Here is a 25,921-nt window from a genome sequence, read left to right on the forward strand (position 1 = left end):
GTGAATGGGAGGCAATGAGGTGGTGGTATTGGTATTGGTGATGTGGGTATTGGTGGTGGTGGTATTGGTGGTGGTGGTAGTGGTACTGGTACTGGTATTGGTTGTGGTGGTATTGGTGGTGGTGGTATTGGTGGTGTGGTATTGGTGGTGTGGTATTGGTGGTTGTGGTGGTATTTATTAGTGGTGGTATTGGTGGTGGTAGTGGTGGTGGTGGTGGTGGTATTGGAGGCGGCAGTAAGGGTTGTGGTGGTATTGGTGTGGTGGTATTAGTGGTGGTATTGGTGGTGGTGGTATTGGTGGTGTTATTGGTGGTGGTGCTGGTTTTGGTGGTGGTATTCGTGGTCTTGGTGGTGGTGGTATTGGTGATAGTGGTATTGGTGGTTGTGGTATTGGTGGTATTGATGGTGGTGGTGCTGGTGGTTTTGGGATTGGTGGTGGTATTGACAGTGGTATTGATATTGGGGTGGTATTCGTGGTGGTGGTATTGGATTGGTGGTGGTTAATTGGTGGTGGTGGTATTGGTGGTGCTGGTATTAGTGGCGGTACTGGTATTGGTAGTGCTGGCATTGGTGGTATTGGTGGTGGTGGTATTCGTCGTGACAGTATTGGTAGTGGTGGTGGTGGTACTGGTATTGGTGGTGGTATTGGTATTAGTGGTGAGGATATTAGTGGTATTGTTGGTATTGGAGCTATTGGTGGGGTGGAGGGATTGGTGGTTGTGGTGGTATTGGTGGTGGTGGTGGCATGGGTGGTATTGGAGGTGATGGTTTTGGATTGGCGATGGTATTGGTAGTGGAGGTAGAATTGGTGGTTGTGGTATTGGTGGTTGTAGTGGTATTGGTGGAGGTGGTATTGGTGGTGGTGGTATTGTTGGTGGTATCCGTATTGGTATTGGTGGTGGTGGTATTGGTGTACTGGTTGTGGTATTGGTGGTAGTAGTGGTATTGGTGGTTGTATTGGTGGTAGCGTATTGGTGGTGGTGGTATTGGTGGTGGTGGTATTAGTGGTGGTGGTATTGTATTGGCATTGGTGGTGGTATTGATGGTGGTATTGGTATTAGTGGTGATAGTATTGGTGTATTGTTGGTATTCGAGGTGCTGGTGGTGGAGGTATTGGTAGTTGTGGTGGTATTGGTGGTGGTGGAATTGGTGGTAGCATTGGTATTTGTGGTGGTATTGGATTGGTGGTGTTATTGGTGGTGGTGGTATTGATATTTGCGGTGGTATTGGATTGGTGGTTTTATTAGTTGTGGTATTGGTGGTGGTGGTATTAGTGGTGGTATTGGTGGTGCTGATACTGGTGTTGCTGCTGGTGGTATTAGTGGTGTTATTGGTATTCTTGGTATTGGTGGCATTGGAGGTAGTGATGGTGGGGTATTGTTGGTGGAGGTGGTGGTATCGGTGTTGGGGTATTGGTGGTGAAGTTGGTATTGGTGGTGGTATTGGAATTGGTGGTGGTATTGGTGGTGGTTGTATTGGTATAGGTGGTGGTGGTATTGGTGTTGGTGGCATTGGTGTACTAGTGGTGGTATTGGTAGTGGTATTGGTGGTGGTGGTATTTGTGGTTTAATTAGAGATGGTTTTTGTGGTGGTAGTGGTATTGGCGGTTGTGGTATTAGTGGTGGTATTGGTGGTGGTGGTGCTATTGGTATTGGTGGTATTGGTGGTCGTAGTATTGTTACTGGTGGCGGTGGTATTGGATTGGTAGTGGAGGTATTAGTGGTGGTGCTATTGGTGTTGGTATTGGTGGTGGTATTGGAATTGGTGGTGGTATTGGTGGTGGCTGTATTGGTATAGGTGGTGGTGGTATTGGTGTTGGTGGTGGTGGTATTTTTAGTGGGATTGGTGGTGGTGGAATTTGTGGTTTAATTAGCGATGGTATTTGTGGTGCTAGTGGTATTGGCAGTTGTGGTATTAGTGGTGGTATTGGTGGTGGTATTGGTGGTGGTGGTATTGTTGGTGGTGGTGCTATTGGTGGTCATGGTATTGTTACTGGTGGAGGTGGTATTGGATTGCTAGTGGAGGTATTAGTGGTGGTGCTATTGGTGTTGGTGGCGGTGGTGGTCTTGGTTGTGGTGGCACTGGTAGTTGTGGTATTGGTGGTGGTATTGGTGGTACTGGTAGTGGTAGTGGTGGTGGTGGTTATGGTGGTGGTATTGGTGGTGGTATTAGTGGTGGTAGTGGTGGTGATGCTGATGGTGCTGCTTTTGGTATTGGTATTCTTGGTGGTATTGGTGGCATTGGAGGTATTGATGGTAGTATTGGTGGTTGGGTATTGGTGGCAGGGGTGGTATTGGTGGTGATAGTGGTGGTATTGGTGGTGGAGGTGGTATTGGTGGTGGTGGTATTGGTGGCATTGGTGTACTGGTCATGGTGATATTGGTGTATTGGTGGTGGTGGTATTGGTAGTGGTATTGATGGTGGTGGTATTGATGGTATTTGTGGTGGTGGGTGTGTTGGTGGTGGTATTGGTGGTGGTGCTACTGGTATTGGTCGTGATGGTATTGGTGGTATTGGAGGTATTGGCGGAGGTGGAGGTATTGGTGGTGGGATTGGTAGTGGTGGTGGTATTGGTAGTTTTGGTATTGGTGGTGGTGGTATTGGTAGTGGTGGTGGTGGTGGTATTGGTGGTCGTGGTGGTATTGGTAGTCATGGTGGTATTGATGGTGGTATTGGTGGTGGTGATATTGGTGGTTGGGTATTAGTGGCAGAGGTCGTATTGGTGGTGGTATTGGTATTGGTTATGGTGCTTTTGGTGGTGGTGGTGGTATTGGTGGCATCGGTGTACTGGTCATGGTGGTATTGGTGCACTGGTGGTGGTGGTATTAGTAGTGGTTTTGGTGGTGGTATTGATGGTATTTGTGGTGGTGGTGGTAGTATTGGTGGCGGGTTTGGTGGTGGTGGTGGTGCTTCTAGTATTGGTTGTGATGTTATTGGTGGTATTGGTGGTCGTGGTGGTATTGATGTTGGTATTGGTGGTGGTGGTATTGGTGCTGGTGGTGGTATTGGTGGTGGTGGCATTGGATCGGTACTGGTGGTGGTATTGGTGGCAGTATTGATGGTGGTACTAGTATTGGTGGTGATAGTATGGTTGGTATTGTTGGTATTGGAGGTGTTGGTGGAGGTATTGGTAGTTGTGGTGGTATTGGTGGTGGTGGAATTGGTGGAAGTATTCGTATATGTGGTGGTATTGGATTGGTGGTGGTATTGGTGGTGGTATTAGTGATGGTATTGGTATTGGTGGTGGTATTGGTATTTGCGGTGGTATTGGATTGGTGGTGGTATTCATAGTGGTATTAGTGGTGGTAGTATTGGTGGTGGTGGTGGTACTGGTGTTGCTGGTGGTGGTATTGGTATTCTTGCTATTGGTGGCACTGGAGGTAGTGGTGGTAGGGGATTGGTGGTGGAGGTGGTAATGTTGGTGGTATTGGTGGTGGGGTTTTGGTGATGGGGTATTGGTGGTTGAGTTGGTATTGGTGGTAGTATTGGAATTGGTGGGGGTATTGGTGGTGGTTGTAATGGTGGTGGTGGTATTGCTGTACTAGTGATGGTATTAGTGGTGGTATTGGTAGTGGTATTGATGGTGGTATTTGTGGTGGTATTTTCAGTGATGCTAGTATTGGTGGTGCTGGTATTGCCAGTTGTGGATTTAGTGGTGGTATTGGTGGTGATGGTGGTGGTGCTATTGGTATCGGTGTTATTGGTGGTGGTGGTATTGTTACTGGTGGTGGTATTAAATTGGTGGTGCAGGTATTCTTGCTGGTGCTATTGGTGTTGGTATTGGTGGTATTGGTGGTGGTGGCACTGGTGCTGGTGGTTGTGTTTGTGATGGTGGTATTGGCGGCATTGGTGGTGGTATTGGTAGTGGTATTGGTAGTTCTATTATTGGTGGTGGTGGTATGGGTATTGGTGTTGGTATTGGTGGCAGTATTGGTGATGACATTGGTGATGGGGGTATTGGTAATGGAGGTGGTGGTACTGGTATTGGTGGTGGTGGTTAGGGTGGTGGAGTGTTGGTGGTGGACTATTGGTGGTGGTGATATTGGTATTGGTGGCGATGGTACTGGTGTTGCTGCCGGTGACTTTGGTGGCATTGGAGGTATTGGTGGTGGTATTGGTGGTTGGGTATTGGTGGGAGAGGTGGTATTGGTGGTGGTGGTGGTATTGGTGGTGGAGGTGATATTCGTGGTGGTATTGGTATTGGTGGTGATGGTACTGGTATTGCTTCTGATGGTATTGGTGGTGGTATTTGAGGTAATGGTGGTGGTGGTGGTATTGGTGGTGGTGGTATTGGTAGTATTTGTGGTGGTATTGGTGGTGGTGGTATTAGATTGGTGGTGGTGGTATTGGTGGTGGTGGTACTGCTATTGGTGGTGGTTGTATTGGTATTGGTGATGGTGGTATTGGTAGTATTGGTATTGGCGGTGGTATCAGTGGTGGTGGTATTAGATTGGTGGTATGAGTGGTTGTGGTGGTATTGGTGGTGGTATTGGTATTGGTAGTGGTATTGGTGGTGGTAGTGGTATTGGTGGTGAGGTATTGGTTTTGGAGGTGGTATTGGTGGTGGTGGTAATGGTGGTGGTGGTAATGGTGGTGGTGGTATTGGCAGTGGTATTGGTGATGGTGGTGATAGTGGTAGTGGTATTTGTGAAGGTAGTATTGGTGGTGGGTTTGCTGATGGTGGTATTGGTGGATGTAGTATTAGTGGTGGTATTTGTAGTGGTGGTATTGGTATTGTTGGTATTGGTGGTGGTGGTTGGGGTGGTGGAGTATTGGTGGTGGACTATTGGTGGTGGTGGTATTGGTATTGGTGGCGATGGTACTGGTGTTGCTGCTGGTGGCTTTGGTGGCATTGGAGGTATTGGTGGTGGTATTGGTGGCAGAGGTGGTATTGGTGGTGGTGGTGGTGGTATTGGTGGTGGAGGTGATATTCGTGGTGGTATTGGTATTGGTGGTGGTGGTATTGGTGTTCTGGTGGTGGTGGTATTGGTAGTGGTTTTGGTGGTGGTATTGGTGGTGTTTGTGGTGGTGGGTTTGGTGGTGGTATTGGTAGAGCTACTGGTATTGGTTGTGATGTTCTTGGTGGTATTGGAAGTATTGGTAGGGGTGGTGGTATTGGTATTGGTGTTGGTGGTGATGGTACTGGTATTGCTTCTGATGGTATTGGTGGTGGTATTTGAGGTAATGGTGGTGGTGGTGGTATTGGTGGTGGTATTGGTGGTGGTGGTATTGGTAGTATTTGTGGTGGTATTGGTGGTGGTGGTATTAGATTGGTGGTGGTGGTATTGGTGGTGGTGGTACTGCTATTGGTGGTGGTTGTATTGGTGATGGTGGTATTGGTAGTATTGGTATTGGCGGTGGTATTGGTGGTATTGGATTGGTGGTATGAGTGGTTGTGGTGGTATTGGTGGTGGTATTGGTGGTGGTGGTAGTGGTATTGGTAGTGGTATTGATAGTGGTATTGGTGGTGGTAGTGATAGTGGTATTTGTGAAGGTAGTGTTGGTGGTGGGTTTGCTGGTGGTGGTATTGGTGGATGTAGTATTAGTGGTGGTATTTGTAGTGGTGGTATTGGTATTGTTGGTATTGGTGGTGGTGGTGGAATTGGATTGGTGGTGGAGGTGGTGGTGATGCTATTGATGGTGGTGGTGGTATTGGTGGCGATGGTACTGGTGTTGCTGCTGGTGGCTTTGGTGGCATTGGAGGTATTGGTGGTGGTATTGGTGGTTGGGTATTGGTGGCAGAGGTGGTGGTGGTGGTGGTATTGGTGGTGGAGGTGATATTCGTGGTGGTATTGGTATTGTTGGTGGTGGTATTGGTGTTCTGGTGGTGGTGGTATTGGTAGTGGTTTTGGTGGTGGTATTGGTGGTATTTGTGGTGGTGGTAGTATTGGTGGTGAGTTTGGTGGTGGTATTGGTAGTGCTACTGGTATTGGTTGTGATGTTGGTGATATTGGAAGTATTGGTAGGGGTGATGGTATTGGTGTTGGTGGTGATGGTACTGGTATTGGTTCTGATGGTATTGGTGGTGGTATTTGAGGTAATGGTGGTGGTATTGGTGGTGGTAGTGGTATTGGTGGTGGTATTGGTAGTATTTGTGGTGGTATTGGTGGTGGTATTAGATTGGTAGTGGTGGTATTGGTGGTGGTATTGGTGGTGGTGGTACTGCTATTGGTGGTGGTTGTATTGGTATTGGTGATGGTGGTATTGGTAGTATTGGTATTGGCGGTGGTATTGGTGGTGGTGGTATTGGATTGGTGGTATGAGTGGTTGTGGTGGTATTGGTGGTGGTATTGGTGGTGGTGGTATTGGTGGTGGTAGTGGTATTGATAGTGGTATTGGTGGTGGTAGTGGTATTGGTGGTGAGGTATTGGTTTTGGAGGTGGTATTGGTGGTGGTGGTAATGGTGGTGGTGGTATTGGCAGTGGTATTAGTGATGGTGGTGATAGTGGTAGTGGTATTTGTGATGGTAGTATTGGTGGTGGGTTTGCTGGTGGTGGTATTGGTGGATGTAGTATTAGTGGTGGTATTTGTAGTGGTGGTATTGGTATTGTTGGTATTGGTGGTGGTGGAATTGGATTGGTGGTGGAGGTGGTGGTGATGCTATTGGTGGTGGTGGTATTGGTGGTGGTATTGGTGGTGGCACTAGTGTTGGTGGTACTTGTATTGGTGGTAGTGGACTATTAGTGGTGGTATTGGTGAAGGTGGTATTAGTGGTGGTATTGGTGGCGGTGGTACTGGTGTTGCTGATGGTGGTATTGGTGGTGGTATTGGAATTCTTGGTGGTATTGGTGGCATTGGAAGTATTGGTGGTGGAGTTGATATTGGTGGTGGTGGGATTGGTGGTGGAGGTGGTATTGGCGGTGGTGGTATTGGGTGTGGTGCTATTGGTGGTAGTGGTATTGGTGTACTGGTGTGGTGGTATTGGTGGTAGTGGCGGTATTGGTGGTATTTGTGGTGGTGTTAGTATTGGTGGTGGGTTTGGTGGTGGTGGTAATGGTAGTTGTAGTATTGGTAGTGGATTTGGTGGTGGTCGTATTGGTGGGATTGGTGGCAGTGGTATTATTGGTGGTGGTATTGAATTGGTGGTGAAGGTAGTGGTGGTGGTATTCATGGTGGTGGTATCGGATTGGTGGTGGTGGTACTGGTATTGGTGGTGGTGGTTAGGGTAGTAGAGTATTGGTGGTGGACTATTGGTTGTTTTGGTATTGGTATTGGTATTGGTGGCGATGGTACTGGTGTGGCTGCTGGTGGCTTTGGTGGCATTAGAGGTATTGTTGGTGATTTTGGTGGTTGGGTATTGGTGGCAGAGGTGGTATTGGTGGTGGTGGTGGTATTGGTGGTGGAGGTGATATTCGTGGTGGTATTGGTGGTGGTGGTATTGGTGTTCTGGTGGTGGTGGTATTGGTAGTGGTTTTGGTGGTGGTATTGGTGGTATTTGTGGTATTGGTAGTGCTACTGGTATTGGTTGTGATGTTATTGGTGGTATTGGAAGTATTGGTAGGGGTGGTGGTATTGGTGGTGTTGTTGGTGGTGATGGTACTGGTATTGGTTCTGATGGAATTGGTGGTGGTATTTGAGGTAATGGTGGTGGTGGTGGTGGTATTGGTGGTGGTAGTGGTATTGGTGGTGGTGGTGGTATTGGTAGTATTTGTGGTGGTATTGGTGGTGGTGGTATTAGATTGGTGGGGGTGGTATTGGTGGTGGTGGTACTGCTATTGGTGGTGGTTGTATTTGTATGGGTGATGGTGGTATTGGTAGTATTGGTATTGGCGGTTGTATTGGTGGTGGTGGTATTGGATTGGTGGTATGAGTGGTTGTGGTGGTATTGGTGGTGGTATTGGTGGTGGTCTTATTGGTGGTGGTAGTGGTATTGGTGGTGAGGTATTGATTTTGGGGGTGGTATTGGTGGTGGTGGTAACGGTGGTGGCGGTAATGGTGGTGGTGGTAATGGTGGTGGTATTGGCAGTAGTATTGGTGATGGTGGTGATAGTGGTAGTGATATTTGTGAAGGTAGTTTTGGTGGTGGGTTTGCTGGTGGTGGTATTGGTGATTGTAGTATTAGTGGTGGTATTTGTAGTGGTGATATTGGTATTGTTGGTATTGGTGGTGGTGGAATTGGATTGGTGGTGGAGGTGGTGGTGATGTTATTGATGGTGGTGGTGGTATTGGTGGTGGTGGACTATTAGTGGTGGTATTCGTGAAGGTGGTATTAGTGGTGGTATTGGTGGCGGTGGTACTGGTGTTGCTGATGGTGGTATTGGTGGAGGTTTTGGAATTCTTGGTGGTATTGGTGGCATTGGAAGTATTGGTAGTAGTATTGGTGGTGGAGTTGGTATTGGTGGTGGTGGTGGGATTGGTGGTGGAGGTGGTATTGGTGGTGGTGGTATTGGGTGTGGTGCTATTGGTGGTAGTGGTATTGGTGTACTGGTGTGGTGGTATTGGTAGTGGTATTGGTGGTAGTGGTGGTATTGGTGGTATTTGTGGTATTTGTGGTGGTGTTAGTATTGATGGTGGCTTTGGTGGTGGTAATAATTGTAGTTGTAGTATTGGTAGTGGATTTGGTGGTGGTCGTATTGGTGGGAGTGGTGGCAGTGGTATTGTTATTGGTGGTGGTATTGAATTGGTGGTGAAGGTAGTGGTGGTGGTATTCATGGTGATGGTATCGGATTGGTGGTGGTGATGGTGTTGCTCTTATTGCTGGTTTGATGGCGGTACTGGAATTGGTGGTGGTGGCATTGGTGGTATTGGTGGTGGTATAGGTGGCAGTATTGGTATTGGTGGTGGTGGTACCGGTGGTGGTTTTCGTGGAGGTTGTACTAGTATTTGTGGTGGTATTGGAATTGGTGGTGATGGTATTGGTGGTGGTATCGTTGGTATTGGAGGTATTGGTGGGGGTGTGGCATTGGTGGTATTGGTAGTGGTTTTTGGTGGCAGCATTGGTATAAGTGGTGGTAGCATTGGTGGAGGTGGTAATGGTATTGGTGGTGGTGTTGGTGGTGATGGTATTGGTGGTGGTACTGTTGGTATTGGAGGTATTGGTGGGGGTGGTGGTATTGGTGATGGGATTGTTCGTGGTGATATTGGTGGTGGTGATATTGGAGGTGATGGTGGCAGTATTGGTGGTGGTGATATTATTGGTATGGGTGGTGGTGTGATTGGTGGTTGTGGTATTGGATTGGTGGTGGAGGTGGTGGTGGTATTGGTGGTGGTAGTATTAGTGGTGGTATTGGTGGTGGTGTTGGTGGCGGTATCGGCAGTGGTATTGATGGTACTGGATTGGTATTGTTGGTGGCGGTATTGGTGCTGCTAGTATTGGTGATATTGTTGGTATTGAAGGTATTGGTGGGGATGGTGGTATTGGTGGTGGTGGTATTGGTGGTGGTATTGTGGTGGTATTCTATTGGTGGTGGTATTGGCGGTGTTGGTATTAGTGGTGGTATTGGTTGTGGTGTTAGTGGTGGTATTGGTGGTGGGGGTATTGGTGTTGATGGTATTGGTGGTACTATTGGTGGTGGTGTTGGTGGCAGTGGGTAAGTAAAAAGAGAGTAGGAGGCCCCATATTGGTTGGTCTGCGGGACCAGGGGAAAATTGTAAAGAAATATGGGGTGTCCCTTTGTTTTGGCAAGCTTGGAAAGCCTGCACCTCAATATGAGTGTTATGTATATCTCTAAGTACTACGGGACTAGGCCTAAGTTCAATGCCCTTGCACAACTGAAGTCAAAATAAGTCTCTCTAGTACACAAGCAAGTTGCAGATAATGTGGTTGGGTGACAATTGTTCAAAGTAAATTTAAATTTACAACAATTAGTTTCTGATGTAAATTGTATGTATTTATTCTTATTTAGTACAAAAAAGGGATATATCAAACAGTTAAAAAATTACATCTGTATTCGGTCAACACAATATTGTACATGGTTCATAATTATAAAATCACATTTAATATACATTTCAAAAACTTTTAAAAAAAATCTTTGTAACGAGATAAATTCACAGTTTTCAAATCATAAGCAAGAATCACAAATCAAGTCGACGCGGCGTTTCGGTTTTTCTTATTTCACACCTTCTTCAGGACAGATTCTTAGACATTAGTCTTAATACTTTGGTCCACCTCAAATCTTGGTGGTATTTAGTGCCACAGTCATGTACGAGCTGTTAGCGGTATTCCTGAATGTTTCTCACGTTTTTCCTTATGTGGTCGGATGTCTAGTCTTCCGCGCTGTGCGAGGAAGCCACCGTTGAATTGCAGGCAATGGCGAGTCCCTAATTTCAAGTGGTTGCACCGATGTCGTGATTTTCTGCTCAAAATGTTTAATCGGCCTCAGGAAGCTCTGGGTTTTGATTTCCTTCTTGCTTCTTTTGGAACCACCCGGACTCTTTCTGCTTTAGTTCGGCCTCCCTGCTCCTCGACACAGCGTCGCCTTCCGCTTCAGTTTCTTTGCGAAATGTTGGTATTGGTAGTGGATTTGGTGGTGGTCGTATTGGTGGGAGTGGTGGCAGTGGTATTGTTATTGGTGGTGGTATTGAATTGGTGGTGAAGGTAGTGGTGGTGGTATTCATGGTGGTGGTATCGGATTGGTGGTGGTGATGGTGTTGCTCTTATTGCTGGTACTGATGGGGGTACTGGAATTGGTGGTGGTGGCATTGGTGGTATTGGTGGTGGTATAGGTGGCAGTATTGGTATTGGTGGTGGTGGTACGGGTGGTGGTTTTCGTGGAGGTTGTACTAGTATTTGTGGTGGTATTGGAATTGGTGGTGATGGTATTGGTGGTGGTATCGTTGGTATTGGAGGTATTGGTGGGGGTGTGGCATTGGTGGTATTGGTAGTGGTTTTGGGTGGCAGCATTGGTATAAGTGGTGGTAGCATTGGTGGAGGTGGTAATGGTATTGGTGGTGGTGTTGGTGGTGATGGTATTGGTGGTGGTACTGTTGGTATTGGAGGTATTGGTGGGGGTGGTGGTATTGGTGATGGGATTGGTCGTGGTGATATTGGTGGTGGTGATATTGGAGGTGATGGTGGCAGTATTGGTGGTGGTGATATTATTGGTATGGGTGGTGGTGTGATTGGTGGTTGTGGTATTGGATTGGTGGTGGAGGTGGTGGTGCTATTGGTGGTGGTAGTATTAGTGGTGGTATTGGTGGTGGTGTTGGTGGCGGTATCGGCAGTGGTATTGATGGTACTGGATTGGTATTGTTGGTGGCGGCATTGGTGCTGCTAGTATTGGTGATATTGTTGGTATTGAAGGTATTGGTGGGGATGGTGGTATTGGTGGTGGTGGTATTGGTGGTGGTATTGTGGTGGTATTCTATTGGTGGTGGTATTGGCGGTGTTGGTATTGGTGGTGGTATTGGTTGTGGTGTTAATGGTGGTATTGGTGGTGGGGGTATTGGTGTTGATGGTATTGGTGGTACTATTGGTGGTGGTGTTGGTGGCAGTGGTACTGGTGTTGTTGGTATTGGTGGTGGGATTGGTATTCTTGGTGGTATTGGTGGCATTGGAGGTATTGGTGGTGAGGTATTGGTGGTGAGGTATTGGTGGTGGAGGTGGTATTGGTGATGGTGGTATTGATGGTGGTGGTATTGGTGGTGGTTGTATTACTGGTGGTGGGTGTATTGGTGGTGGTGGTATTGGTAGTGATGGTGGTATTGGTGGTAGTAATGGTGCACTGGTGGTGGTATTGGTGGTGGTGGTGGTATTGGTGGTTGTATTGGTGTTGCTATATGTAGTGATATTGGTAGTGGTATTGGTGGTGGTATTGGTGGTATTTGTGGTGGTGGTCATACTGGTGGTAGGTTTGGTGGTATTGGTGGTTGTGGTATTAGTGGTGGTACTGTGTGTATTAGTGGTATTGATGGCGGTGGTATTGTTATTCGTGGAGGAGGTATTGGTGATGGTATTGGTGGTGGTATTGGACTGGTGGTGGTATTGGTAATGCTGGTATTGGTGGTGCTGGTATTTGTGGTATTGGTGGTGGTGGCATTGGTGGTGGTGGTTTTATTGGTATTGGTGGTACTGGTAGTGGGATTGGTATTCTTGGTGGTATTGGAATTGGTGGTGGTGGTATTAGTGGTGGTATTGCTGGCGGTGGTACTGGTGTTGCTGGTGGTGGTATTGGTCGTGGGATTGGTATTCCTGGTGGTATTGGTGGCAATCAAGGTATTGGTGGTGGGGTATTGCTAGTGGAGCTGGTAGTGGTGGTATTGGTGGTGGTGGTATTGGTGGTGATAGTGGTATTTGTGGTGGTGGTGATATTGGTGGTGGTATTGGTGATGGTTGTACTGGTATTGGTGGTAGTATTGGTGGTGGTGGTGGTGGTATTGGTGGTGGTGGTATTGGTTTACTGGTGGTGCTATTGGTAGTAGTGGTATTGGTGGCAGTGGTATTGGTATTGGTGGTGGTATTGGATTGGTGGTGGAGGTATTGGTGATGGTGGTGATCGTGGTGATGGTATTGGTGGAATTAGTGGTGTAGGTGGTATTGGTGATGGTGGTGATATTGGTGGTGGCATCGGTGGTGGTATAGGAAGTGGTGGTATTGGTGGTGGTTTTGTTGGTGGTATTGGTGGTGGTGGTATTGGAGGTGTTGGTGGTGGTATTGGTGGTGGCGGTTGTATTGGTGTTGCTATTGGTACTGGTATTGGTGGTATTTGTGGTGGTGGTAGTACAGGCAGTGGGTTTGGTGGTATTGGTGGTTGTGTTATTAGTGGTGATATTGGTGGTGGTATTGGTATTAGTGATATTGGCAGTGGTATCGTTATTGGTGGCGTGGCATTGGATTGGTGGTGGAGGTATTGGTGGTGGTGCTATTGGTGGTGGTGTTATTGGTGGTTTTGGATTGGTATTGGTGGTGCTGGTATTGGTGGTGGTGGCATTGGTGGTGGTAGTATTGGTAGTGGTGGTATAGGCGGTATTGGTGGTATTGGTGGCAGTATTGGAGGACGCTCTATTGGTATTGGTGGTGGTGGTGGTACTGGTATTGGTGGTGGTAATGGTGGTGGTATTAGTGGTGGTATTGGTATTGGTGGCAGTGGTACTGGTGTTGCTGCTGGTGGTATTGGTATTCTTGGTGGTATTAGTGGCATTGGAAGTATTGGTGGTGGTATTGGAGGTGGGGTAGTGGTGGTGTAGGTATTTGTGGTGGTGGTGTTGGTGATATTGGTGATGGTTTTGGTGATGGTTGTACTGGTATTGGTGGTGGTGGTATTGGTATGGGTGGTGGTGGTAGTGGTATTTGTGGTGGTGATCGTGGCTTACTGGTGGTGGTATTGATGGTGGTATTGGTGTTGGTGGCAGTGGTATTTTTGGTAGTATTGGATTGGTGGTGGAGGTATTGGTGATGGTGGTGGAGATGGTGGTGGTATTGGTGGTGGTATTTGTTTTCTTGGTGGTATTGGTGGCATTGGAAGTATTGGTGGTGTTATTGATGGTATTTGTGGTGGTGGTAGTACTGGTGGTGGGTTTGGTGATATTGATGGTTGTGATATTAGTGGGAGTATTGGTGTTGGTGGTATTGGTATTAGTGGTATTGGTGGCAGTGGTATTGTTATCGGTGGTGGTGGTGGTGGTGGTGGTATTGGATTGGTGGTGGAGCTATTGGTGGTGGTGGTATTTGTAGTGGTGGTATTGGATTGGGAGTGGTATTGGTGGTGCTAGTATTGGTAGTGCTGGTATTGGTGGTGATGGTGGTATTGGTAGTGGTGGTATTGGTGGCTGTATTGGTATTGGTGGCAGTATTGGTGGTGGTTCTATTGGTATTGGTGGTGGTGGTATTGTTGGTGGTGATAATTGTGGTGGTATTGGTGGTGGTATTGGATATGGTGCTGATGGTACTGGTGTTGCTGCTGGTGGTATTGGTGGTGGTATTAATATTCTTGGTGGTATTGGTGGCATTGGAAGTATTGGTGGTGGGGTATTTGTGGTGTAGGTGGTAGTAGTGGTGGTGGTATTGGTGGAGGTGGTATTGGTGGTGATACTGGTAGTGGTGTTTGTGGTGGTGGTGATATTGGTGGTGGTATTGGTGATGGTTGTACTCGTGGTATTGGTATTGGTGGTGGTGGTAGTGGTATTGGTGGTGGTGGTGGTATTGGTGGAAGTGGTATTGGTATTGATGGTGGTATTGGATTGGTGGTGGAGGTATTAGTGGTGGTGCTAGTGATGGTGGTATTGGTAGAATTAGTGGTGGTGTTGGTTTTGGTGGTGTTGGTATTGGCGGTGGTGGTATTGAATTAGTATTAATGGTGGTGGTATTGGTGGTGATGGTTTTGATGGTGGTATTGGTGGTGGTGGCGGTGTTGGTGTTATTGGTGTTGGTGGTGGTATTGGAGGTGGTGGTTGTAGTGGTGTTGCTATTGGTTGTGGTACTGGTGATGGTATTTGTGGTGGTGGATTTGGTGGTATTGGTGGTGTTGGTATTGTTATTGGTGGTGATGGTATTGGATTGATGGCGGTGGTGGTATTGAATTGGGATTGGTGGTGGTATTGGTGGTATTGGTGGTGGTGGCATTGGTAGTGGTGGTATTGGTGGCTGCATTGGTGGTATTGGTATTGGTGGCAATATTGGTGGTGGTTTTATTGGTATTGGTGGTGGCGGTACTGGTATCTGTGCTGGTATTGTGGTGGTGGTCGTGGTATTGGTGGTGGTAATGGTGGTGGTATTGGTACTGGTGGTACTGGTGTTGCTGCTGGTGGTATTGGTGGTGGTATTGGTATTCTTAGTGGTATTGGTTGCATTTGAGGTATTGGTGGTGGTATTTGTGGTGGTGGTGATAATTATGGTGGTATTGGTGGTGGTGGTGATATTGGTGGTGGTATGGGGATGGTATCGGTGATGGTTGTACTGGTATTGGTGGTAGTGGTATTGGTATTTGTGGTGGTGGTATTGGTGGTGGTGGTAGTGGAATTTGTGGTGGTGGTATTGGTTTACAGGTAGTGGTATTGGTATTGGTGGCAGTGGTATTAGTAGTGGTATTTGATTGGTGGTGGAGGCATTGGTGGTGGTGGAATTAGTGGTGGAGGTGGTATTGTTGGTGGTGGTATTGGTGGTAGTGGTATTAAATTGGCATTGGTGGTGCTGGTATTGGTGGTGGTATTGATGGTGGTGGTGGTAGTATTGGTGGTAGTATTGGTAGTGGTGGTTGGGTGTTGGTTGTGAAGGTGGTAGTGGTGGTATTGGTGGTGGTGGTATTGGTGGTGGTATTTGTGGTGGTGGTGATATTGGTGGTGGTACTGGTGATGGGTGTACTTGTGGTGGTATTGGTATTGGTGGTAGTGGTATTTGTGGTGGTGGTGGTGGTATTGGTTTACAGGTGGTGGTATTGGTATTCGTGGTATTGGTGGCAGTGGTATTGGATTGGTGGTGGAGGTATTGGTGGTGGTGCTGTTGGTGGTGGTGGTGGTATTAGTGGTATTGGTGCTGGTGATGGTATTGAATTGGTATTGGTGGTTGTGGTATTGTTGGTGGTATAGGTGGTATTGGTGGTAGTGGCATTGGTGGTAGTGGTATTGGTAGTGGTGGTATTGGTGGTGTTGGTGGTATTGGTATTGGAGGTGGTGGTGGTGGTATTAGTGGTAGTGGTTGTATTAGTGGTGGTATTGGTAGAGTTGGTGGTGGGGTATTGGTGGTGGTGATGGTATTGGTGGTGGTATTGGTGGAGGTGGTGGTATTGGTGGTGTTATTGGTGGTGGTGGTATTGGCGGTGCTGGTATTGGTGGTGGTGGTATTGGTAGTATTGGTGGCAGTATTGGTGGTGGTATTGGTGGCGTTATTGGTGGTGGTATTGGTGGTGGTATTTGTGGTGGTGATACTGGTATTGGTGGTGGTTGTGGTGGTATTGGAGGTGGTCGTGGTGGTAGTGGTGGTGGTGGCATTAATGGCGTATTGTTGGAATTGGAGGTGGGGTATTGCTGATGATGGTGGTATTGGTGGTGGTGGTATTGGTAGTGGTGATGGTGGTGGTATTGGTGGTACTGGTGGTGGTGGAATTGGTGGTGGTATTGGTGATGGTATTGGTGGTGGTATTGTTGGCTGTTTTGGTGGTGGTGGTATTGGTGGTATTGGTGCTGGTGGTGCTGGTGGTACTGGTGCTGGTGGTATTATTGGTGGTATATGTGGTGGTGGTATTGGTAGTGGCGGCATTGGTGGTATGAGTGGTGGTATTGGTGGAGGTGGTATTCATATTGGTGTTGGTACTGGTAATGGCAGTACTGGTATTGGTGGTGGTATTGGTGATGGTAGTATTGGTAATGGTGGTGGTGGTAGTGATGGTATTGGTGGTGCTGGTATAGGTTTTGGTACTGGTGGTGGTCGTATTGGTGGTGGTGGTAGTATTGGCGGTATTGATGATGGTATTAGTGGTATTGGTGGTGGTATTGGTGGTTGCATTGGTGGTGCTATTGGTGGTGGTATTGGTTGTGGTGGTGGTATTGGTGGTTGCATTGGTGGTGCTATTGGTGGTGGTATTGGTTGTGGTGGTGGTGGTATTGGTGCTATATTAGTGGTGGTATTGGTGGTGGTGGTGGTTGGTGGTAGTGGTATTGGTGGTTGTGGAATAGTTGGTATTGAGGTGGTGATGTTGGTGGTATTGTGGTAATGGTGGTGGTATCAGTGGTTGTATTGGTGATGGTGGTATTGGCGGTTGTATTGTTATTATGGTATTGGATTCGTGGTTGTGGTATTGGTGGTGGTGGTATTGGTGGTACTGATGGTGGTGGTAGTATTGGTGGTGGTGGTGGTGGTACTCGTGGTGGTGGTATTGGTGGTGGTGGTGTTGGTGTTGGTATTGGACTGGTGGTATTGATGGTGATGTTGGTGGTGGTATTGGTGGTGGTGGTATTTGTGGTGGTATTGGTGGTGGTGCAGATAACATGTAACACAGATGTGCTGCTGTCAGCTTCAGCCCATTAGAACACAATGATGTGCTACCTGTAATTCACATGACTTAATTTGCTAATCATTTCCAAATCCATTTTACTTGAGGGGTTAAAACAGACACAAGATAATGCAGGGTTAAAGTGATTGAAAGTGGGCGCTCGTGTTACAGGGGCAGCCGTGCTGCTTAAAAAAGCACAAGCGGTTTCAGCTGACGCAGTGCATGTCCGGCCTGCAGTAGGAGAAACTCAATAAAGTAAATTGTGCTTACAGACTAAATAACAGGTCCCATGTAACAACTGAAGTAAAGGGCAAGTAGCCATGGGTTGTTACAAATGAAGACAAGGCCGTACTAAGGCGGGACTAACAGGCCTATTAATTAATCAGAAGGCAGCATTTAAGAAAGACAATGACACAAGCCAATGAAAAGTTTGGGCGGAGAGTGAGCGTGGCTTCTGTACCATGCTCTCTACAGCAGTCTCTCAGAGCGAGCAGTGCATGCACGCTGCCACAAGGCTCGACCTAAAAAGTGTGGCTTCTAAGACACAAATCCACATGTTGCAGTTGTAAGGGGAACCCCACAATTCCAGTTGGAATACAGAACAAAATATAAAATTTTCGCTGATCTTTGACATTTCACTACAGTTGCACCAGATTCCATTATCGTCACTTTCCAGGAATAAGAGAGGAGCAGTATAGGCTGAGGCAAGAGAAATGTTCAGTTGTAGCTTCTCTACAGTTATTTTCAGACTGGCTGCAGCTTCCTCCCTTCAGGACCTGCTACACTCTCATAAGTCTAGGGCTAAAAGCCATTACCATCTTTCTGCCCCAGAAGCGAAGATAAAGCCAGAGATGGAGTTATTTATTTCCACAGTCCAATTTCATATCGGAAGAAATCCTGCAGTGCAGCAAGAATGGAAGTCTATTCTTTCAATTTTAATGTAGTTGTGGGGCGTCAAACAAAGTACTTTAAGTGGTGAAACAGATCAGATATTGTTGACGACCCCCCCGAAAATGGGGATAAAGTTCCCTAGTTTGGCACGCATTTCCTGTTTGAGGTCTATGCTTTCATGTGAAATATGTCACAATCTTTTTCATCACTGATATCTCAGATGTTGCATTGTTTATTCCATTACACTGAGCTCTTCTTGCTCCACACACACACACACAGTGCCAGCATAGTGATGACAACTGGGTTTCAAAGGACAACTAACCAGATGGCCGACTATTAGGAGCTAGAGCCTGGGAGCTCCCGGGCTAGAGATTGCCATATGGCGTAAATCTAGTCCATCTAGACATCCCCCCCCGTTGGCAGCGACCAAGGGCATCGGCGCTGCAGGACACTTCATGATCCATTACAAGTGGGTGACACCTGGGACATAGAGACTGCTGCGACCTGGTGAGCCCCACTTTCAATCTGGTGGTGACTGTTTGAGAGGTGTCCCGCTCGCACCTCGCTTCCGACTACCCCTTGGCCATGTTGCTCGAGCCGTCCCCGCTGCACCAGCGCTGAGTGGCATATCAGACTGGAGGGGGGCTGCTGTGGCTGGGAGGAAAGAGTGTTATATAACAATGGGGTAACCCATAATACCACTGGACCCGGGTAGCATACAGTACAATATAAAGCGGTCACAGTGGAAAGCAACATAACAAAGTACAAAATTAGATTATTGAAACATCACATGTTCAATTCACATGAATGTTTATTTTCTTCGTCATCATATGGTAATCAAAGACAACAAGATTGTCAGTACATTTAATTAAAAATGGTGCTCTGGGAGGGGTGGACAGAGTGCTTGGGAAGGATTATGTTCTAGTGAGGGAAACAGGAAAGGCGATGCAATGTGCAATATATACATCCGACACCGCTGACACCTATCCAGCCTAATGATGGCAAATTATTCACAAGAAACATCACAAATTGTAGATTCAGATGATTAATCTCGGTCGTCCAAGCTTGAGAAATAGTGAAAAGCTGTTGACGTTTCGACCCCTAATTGCAGTAAATATAATTGGATCCTTATCCTAGGCTCTTCAACAGGACCAAAGATTATGAAGGAGTGGGGGAAGCACCTATAATGGCAGCATGAAAAATCAGGCAGCAGACTTGAAAATGTAAATGATTACCATATGATGACGAAGAAAATAAATTAACATTCATGTGAATTGAACATGTGATGTTTGTATAATCTAATTTTGTACCTTGTTAAGTTGGTTTCCACTGTGACCACATTATATTGTACTGGGAAGAGAGAGGCGGCAGCCTTCCCTATATGGAGCCCGAAGCTGCCTCACTCTTGGATGCCCGCAGACTCCTTTACTCAGCCAACGCTGCGCTAGTCGCAGGCAAGTAGTGAACACAGTGTAGAGACTACCACATGGGGGTTTGTTGACAACGCTCGCTGCAGTGAGCTCGCTCACCCTTCCCATTAAAGCTGGGCTGAAAGCAAGAAACCCAGCAATGGTGACAAGATAATGCTGTGTAAATATGTAATATATATTTGTCCAACCCTAAAAGCTTCAACTTTTCTTAACCCCTTCCGCGCTCATGACGAGCTGAGCTCGTCATGAGTTGTGCCGCTCGCACGCTCATGACGAGCTCAGCTCGTCATGTAACACGGCTTTTTCAAAACCGCCGCACACAGTGGGAAAACCGCTAGCGGCGATGCAGTTAAAATATAACCTTGAATGAATTTGCAAATTCTATATATGTAACTCTAACCACTAGTATCTGTAGTAGACTTATGTACTTACTACCATTCTTATGTTAATTTAAAGTTTATCTGTTAGTATCTTTTATGTAATTCGTCTGCTTTGAAGTCCTTATATAATGTAACTGCTTCTATAGTAAAGCACTCTGAAACCTTCGGGTAAAGTTTACGCTACATAAAAACACATAAATAAATAAAAACAAATAAATAACGGCAATCTCCTCCAAGATCCCAGCTCTCTGACGGAGATAGGCTGCAATATTCTATTGCTGTTCCCCAATCTCATTGGGTTCTTTCCGGCAGATGTGGCTCAGAAGGGACTGTAAACTACTTTTCCCTAGCCTGCCTATTGTGCAGGCGTCCTCTGTTATACCATTTGCTGGCGCTGGCTATTGTCAACGCATGAATTGCATGTGAAGACAAGAGCTTAGCCAGAAACGTGAATGTTTTCTGTAAAGTCCTACAGCTGAGTTTTTCATTCTCACATTGAATTATGCAATAGAACCCTATCACACCTTTTCCAATAATTACCTATTCATTGTTTATTTAGTTTTGTTATTGCTTGCCTATCAAATGTTTCCAGATTAAGGTTTGTAATCATTTTTTTATTGGAAATATACCTTACTATCTTTATGAATAAAACATGCATTTTTTTAGGCGTTACTCAAGGTGTATTTGAGAAAAGTGTTGACTTCACGCCCACACCCCATATTTGCACATGGCACAATTATGCAGAATATTTGTACTCAGGAAGCTGAATTAACAAAGAGTCGGGTATGGAAACTTCACTATAAAAATTGCTGCTTTTTATTCTGAGTGCAGACCTCCGGTACTACGTTGTTCATTAATTCCATACGTTCATAGCAAGGAAATTGGGGGAGCCTCACACTCGGTGGATTTTCTCGTGTGTATGTTAAACATTTTCAATTGCTGTGCTGCATACATTACTTGTAAAGCTATCTGATGCATTGTTGGCAATATTAATTCTATAAATGCATTTATGTACATCAATATATATGCAAGTTTAGCTCTAGCTCGCCATGAGTGTATTTCACTACACCCTTACAGAAACCCACCTTCCTTACTACGTTCAGTTTCCTGCATTACCTTTTTAGGTCTCAGCCTGCGTAGGCTGCGCTTGCGCAGTCTCGCCTGCGAGATCTTATGTTTCTTAGTGTGGGGCTTGAACCCGCCCCTCTTCTCCAGTGGCTGGCTTCCTAAACGGAGGCCCGCCATTGGAGAAGAGGGGCGTCTGTCCATTTAAGCCCCGTCTTCTTGGGATTGAGGGGTGTGTTTTTTCATTTCTTTCTCTCCTCTTCCCATTGGCTGGAATTTTACATTCCAGCCAATGGGAAGAGGAGAGAAAGAAAAACACGCCCCCCAGTCTGAAAATGACGGGGCGTTTCTCCGAGGCATTTCTGCTGGACCTCGGAGAAACATGGTGGTGTGGAGCGCTCCTCTCTTGTTTTTCATTCTCTTCGGTTTAGCTGCTCCATCACTTTTTCTCTTCTCTTGGGTGCCCGTTCTCTTCTCTGCCTTGCTTATCCCCTCCCTATGCTCTGTTGCTAAAGGTAGGCCGTCACGCATCGAGTTCAGGCTTCGTTCTCCAGATCCATGTGGTGGTGGCGTTTTACAACGCACTGCACTGCTCACACATTTAAAGCGTCTTGGGAAGAGAGGTGCCTATCAGCTTTAGTTTCATGCTCACATTTGACGGAAGACTAGTGGTACGGGAAAGGGCGGAACGACCAAGCAACATCCCCCTGCCGGCGGAGAGAATGGAGGAGCCCGACCTGGCCAATCGAGGTATACGGGAGTTGGAGGGTGTGCCGTTGTGCTGCAGAAGCCCAGAGAGATGGGCGCGTTGGTGCTCAGGCAAGGACGAGGTCACCTTCCTGCGCAAGGCTCTCCAGCGCCGATCAGGAAAGGGTCTCAGGGGCAGCAGCCTGCTTGTGATCATTTTTAAGCCCCGGTGGCGCCCTCGGCTTGAGCTGCGACGTGGCTTGCCTAGGTCTTTCCCCGAAGCCCAGTTGCTGACAGCCTTGTTAGTCCGGGTTTACGGTGGGGGAGGGGCCTCACGTTTCCATCTGGGAGAGCGCCCACCTTTAACTAACATCTAGGAGTCGTGTGGGGCAAAATGGCGGCAGCCGTGGCCTATGGCAGAGCGGCACCCCGCTCTACCCACCCCCACCTGTAACTCCTGAGAGTTGGAGGTGGGGCGGGGAGCTGGATCCCAAAGAGATCTAGAACCGGCTGCAGAAAGCATGCTGGGAGCTGTGCACCCGCAGAAAGATCCTGATCAGGAATTTACCACAGGACTGCAGCAGCCAGGTATCTCCTTGGATGTAAATGGGAAGCTTTTTTAGTGCCTCAGTTCCCGTGCCTCTGTTCCCTGCTTGTGATAGTTTTTAGTGCCTCTGTTCCCGTGCCTCTGTTCCCTGCTTTTGATCGTTTTTAGTGCCTCTGTTCCCTGCTTGTGATCGGTTTTAGTCCCTCTGTTCCCTGCTTGTGATAATTTTTAGTCTCTCTGTTCCCTGCTTGTGATCATTTTCTTGCGTGTGTGTGTGTGTGTGTGTGTGTGTCTGTATGTGGCTCTGTGTGTGTGTGTGGCTCTGTGTGTGTGTGTGTGTGTGTGTGTGTCTGTGTGTGTGTGGCTCTGTGTGTGTGTGTGGCTCTGTGTGTGTGTGGCTCTGTGTGTGTGTGTGGCTCTGTGTGTGTGTGTGGCTCTCTGTGTGTGTGGCTCTGTGTGTGTGTGTTGGGCTCTGTGTGTGTGGCTCTGTCTGTGTGTGTGTGTGTGGCTCTGTGTGTGTGGCTCTGTCTGTGTGTGTGTGGCTCTGTCTGTGTGTGTGTGTGGCTCTGTCTGTGTGTGTGGCTCTGTCTGTGTGTGTGGCTCTGTGTGTGTGGCTCTGTCTGTCTGTGTGTGGCTCTGTCTGTGTGTGTGTGTGTGTGTGGCACTGTCTGTGTGTGTGTGGCTCTGTCTGTGTGTGTGTGTGTGGCTCTGTCTGTGTATGTGTGGCTCTGTCTGTGTGTGTGTGTGGCTCTGTCTGTGTGTGTGTAGCACTGTCTGCGTGTGTGGCTCTGTCTGCCTGTCTGTGTGTGTGTCTGAGTCTGTCTGTGTGTGTGTGGCTCTGTGTGTGGGTGTGTGTGGCACTGTGTGTGCGTGTGGCTCTGTGTGTGTGTGTGTGTGTGTGGGTGCAAATGCAATAGGTCTCCCATTTGCGAGAGATTAAGCTATTGGCATTGTAAATGACAATGCCATTCATTTATATGTTTTAAAAAGAAAAATAATGTCATGAGCAATGCCAATAGCTCTAACTTTAACAAAGACGAGACCATTGCATTGTAAATGCTTGTTTTGTTGAGGATTGTACATTTTCAGTATGGGAGGTACTGCAGGACTTAATAATATCATGCTTAGGCCAGAGGCGGGGCTGAGGGTTCATTTCTTGTAGAGTGCCTGGTGCCATCCTCAATAAACCTCCATTCTTTTAATGGAACTTTTCAACTGATGGAAGTGCCTCTTTTGTACCATTTTTACCACAATCAACCAATAAGAAACGATTGCAGCATGACTCACGCTGGTAAACATAAAACCCAAAATAAGTGCACACAGCGGCTCGAACCTAGCAAGAGTTGTGTGTCACAGATTCGTTGTCACCCAAAGAAAAAGCCTGAGAAAAGAACATTTTCATCTGAGCATTCATAAAAACATATTGAACAATTATTTCATACGCTTACCGTTCTCCTATGAAGCCAGGGAGGCAATTGCAGTGGAGATCATTCTTGGTTTTGGTACAGTTGCCATAGTTGAAACACGTGAGGTTTCTCTTTTCATTTCCACACACTGATGTGGGAAGTCTGCTGTGCCTGGATGGAAGACATCAGAACCCTTGGTAAGTGGAACCGTCTGAGATTCTTTCTGACTGACACTAAGGATTTACTTCAAAGACACATACTCCTACAGATATCACAGAAGGTCAAGTATGACACTTCCATGTAAGCAAAGGATACAGCCAAGCTCTGGTTACCCCATGAAATGTAGATTTATAATGGATTTGCTGTATTAGGTGTTTGTGTGCATGTTTGTATTGCAAGATTCAAATTACATTTATTATCCAGCAAAGCTGTGCATGGGCAGAGAGCGAGCACTGGTTTTCATCCATGAAGGAGTAGCCTAGCTGGCGGGGGAGGGGGAGGGGCTTCCACCCTAGGCGGCACTCTTTTTGGGGGCGGTAGCGGTGATCAAGTCATAACTGTTGACTAACACCATCCCCCACTCCCCAAGAACAAGTCGTCCGTCTGCCACCAAACACCCCACACACACTTTTACCGGCACCGGGTGGCACACTTAGGGGCCAACCTGGGTGACAGTAGGTATAGCTAGGCCACTGCCAAGTGAAAGGTTTTTCAACAAAATAACATTCTCCCCTGTTGCCTTCAGTACAGTAGCCCATGTGTTGCACGATGTTTGTGTTTCACAAATTCAGCTTGTACCTGGTGAGAGAATCGTGTATAGTGTGTTCTATGCTAAACAAAAATGGTGTGGTTTTAAATACTCTGGGGAGAAGGCAATTATTTGAGCAGATGGTTTTGTGGTTGATTGTGGATTATGCACTGTAAAGCAGAATGTATAAGGTTCCACTGTGGGTGTATGCCATTTAGCAGTTTCTATCATAATCCATTGTATAATTGAAGGGGCATTTGGGATCTTTTGGAATAAACTCCTTGAAAATGTGTTACTACTTATGTACAATTCTTCAGCATTAATAGGGAAATACGTTTTACAAGTTTAGTCTTGCTTTGTGTTAATATACAATGTAGTTGTTACTAGAGAGACCTTTAGGCCTGAATTATGGATCAAAAAACGAATTGGGAATCTCAGGCTGTGTTAAAAAAAAAAAATAGTAGAGAAGGGAAGCTACTCTATTAGGGGAGATCATTGTTTCATAGAAAATCGTTTTTATGACTTAGTTTAACAAATTCTTGGAAGAAGTGACCATTAGTCACTAATACAATTTTGATAAACACGATAAAAGGTCCTTACAGGAATGTTCACATTAGTGTATTTGAGATCAGGGGAAAAGCATTTTCACCTTCCCTGAACAAGCTCGTTTGCATTCTCTGAGAGGGTATTGGTTTATCTCATCTTGTGGCTTTACACTTTAGTTATAGGTATGAGTCATAAGTCTTTCACTGCCTTGGGCTAAACATTTCCAAAATGTGCCTGGAGTAGAAAACATGACACTGAAAGCATGCCTGCATTAGGTTCATTCACATAATAGAAATCTTAATTATGGATGTATGACATTACAATGCATGCTTTCACATCGCATGCTTTTAAAACGCGGTCTTTACAACGCATAGTGCTTTTAGGCGCTGGATAGTGAATTGTTTAATTTACTATTCCAACTTCAGTCCCCGTGGATAGTAGGGAAGGTGTTGGCTAGTACATTAAACATATTCCCTATCCTAGAGCGCCCCCCAGTGCAATGCGTTGTAATGGTTTGCGTTGTAAAAGTTGCATTGTAAAGGCACTGCGTGGTAAAAGTTGCGTTGTAAAGGTTGTTTACCCTTAATTATGTGCTTAAGCACTTTAATTTTAGGGCCTGATTACGACTTTGATGGAGCTGTGGTCAGACCGCCTGCCAGATTAAGAGATTACTCCTGTCTAGCGAGCTTTTATTTTTTGACGTTCTTATGGCGGTCTACTGAAAATGGGCCCCGCAATGGGAATGCCAACAACAGTTCCTGTGCGGCATGGAATGAAAAGTCTATGCTTTACAGGAACTGGCATGCACACAGGGTGGCACATGTTTGTTTGCTCTTTGCCACGGTTTTCATGGATGAGGAACTTCCATGACACCACCAGCGGAAAGGAAACTCCCATTATGTTTGGAGGGACTGTTGTTGTCCCGCAAAGCACATTGCAACCTTGTGACAACTGCCAGGGAACAGTGGTTCCCTAGTGTCTGTGGCAGGCTGTGGCAATCCGGCAGCCCATATCGTAATAGGGCAGTTGGGGGACCGCCACCGCCACGCACCCAGGAGACTGGCGGTCCATGGACTGCAAGACTCGTAATTGGGCCCCTAGTATGAACCCTGCAGAGCACTTTCATGGCAACCACTGTTGTTTAGAGTGCAGACAGCCTTCTCTCTATTAGGTGTTTCTATTTTATACTTTATCCTAGGTGACAAATGTGTGAAGGGGCATAGGGGTTATTTATCCTTAAACACAGATGCCTTGCATGGGACTAGGTAAAAATAAATGTTATCAAATTACAAAATGCAGTATGTCGTAAGTTTATAACACTTCAAGCTCAAACAGAACTTAATTTCCTGTGACGCAT

At 46.7% G+C, this 25,921-nt stretch overlaps 1 protein-coding gene across 1 annotated transcript in view; it reads right to left on the bottom strand.

Annotated features, from left to right (window-relative positions):
• Positions 1-25,921, bottom strand: part of CRB1 (crumbs cell polarity complex component 1) — an 878,642-nt gene that overhangs the window by 130,340 nt on the left and 722,381 nt on the right. The window contains exon 10 of the mRNA XM_078644026.1: positions 23,313-23,441. Within this exon, the coding sequence (XP_078500152.1) occupies positions 23,313-23,441 (129 nt within the window). The remainder of the gene's footprint in view (positions 1-23,312; positions 23,442-25,921) is intronic.

This window comes from Lissotriton helveticus, chromosome 1_1, assembly GCF_964261635.1.
Source record: "Lissotriton helveticus chromosome 1_1, aLisHel1.1, whole genome shotgun sequence".
In the NCBI taxonomy this organism is placed as follows: Eukaryota; Metazoa; Chordata; class Amphibia; order Caudata; family Salamandridae; genus Lissotriton; species Lissotriton helveticus.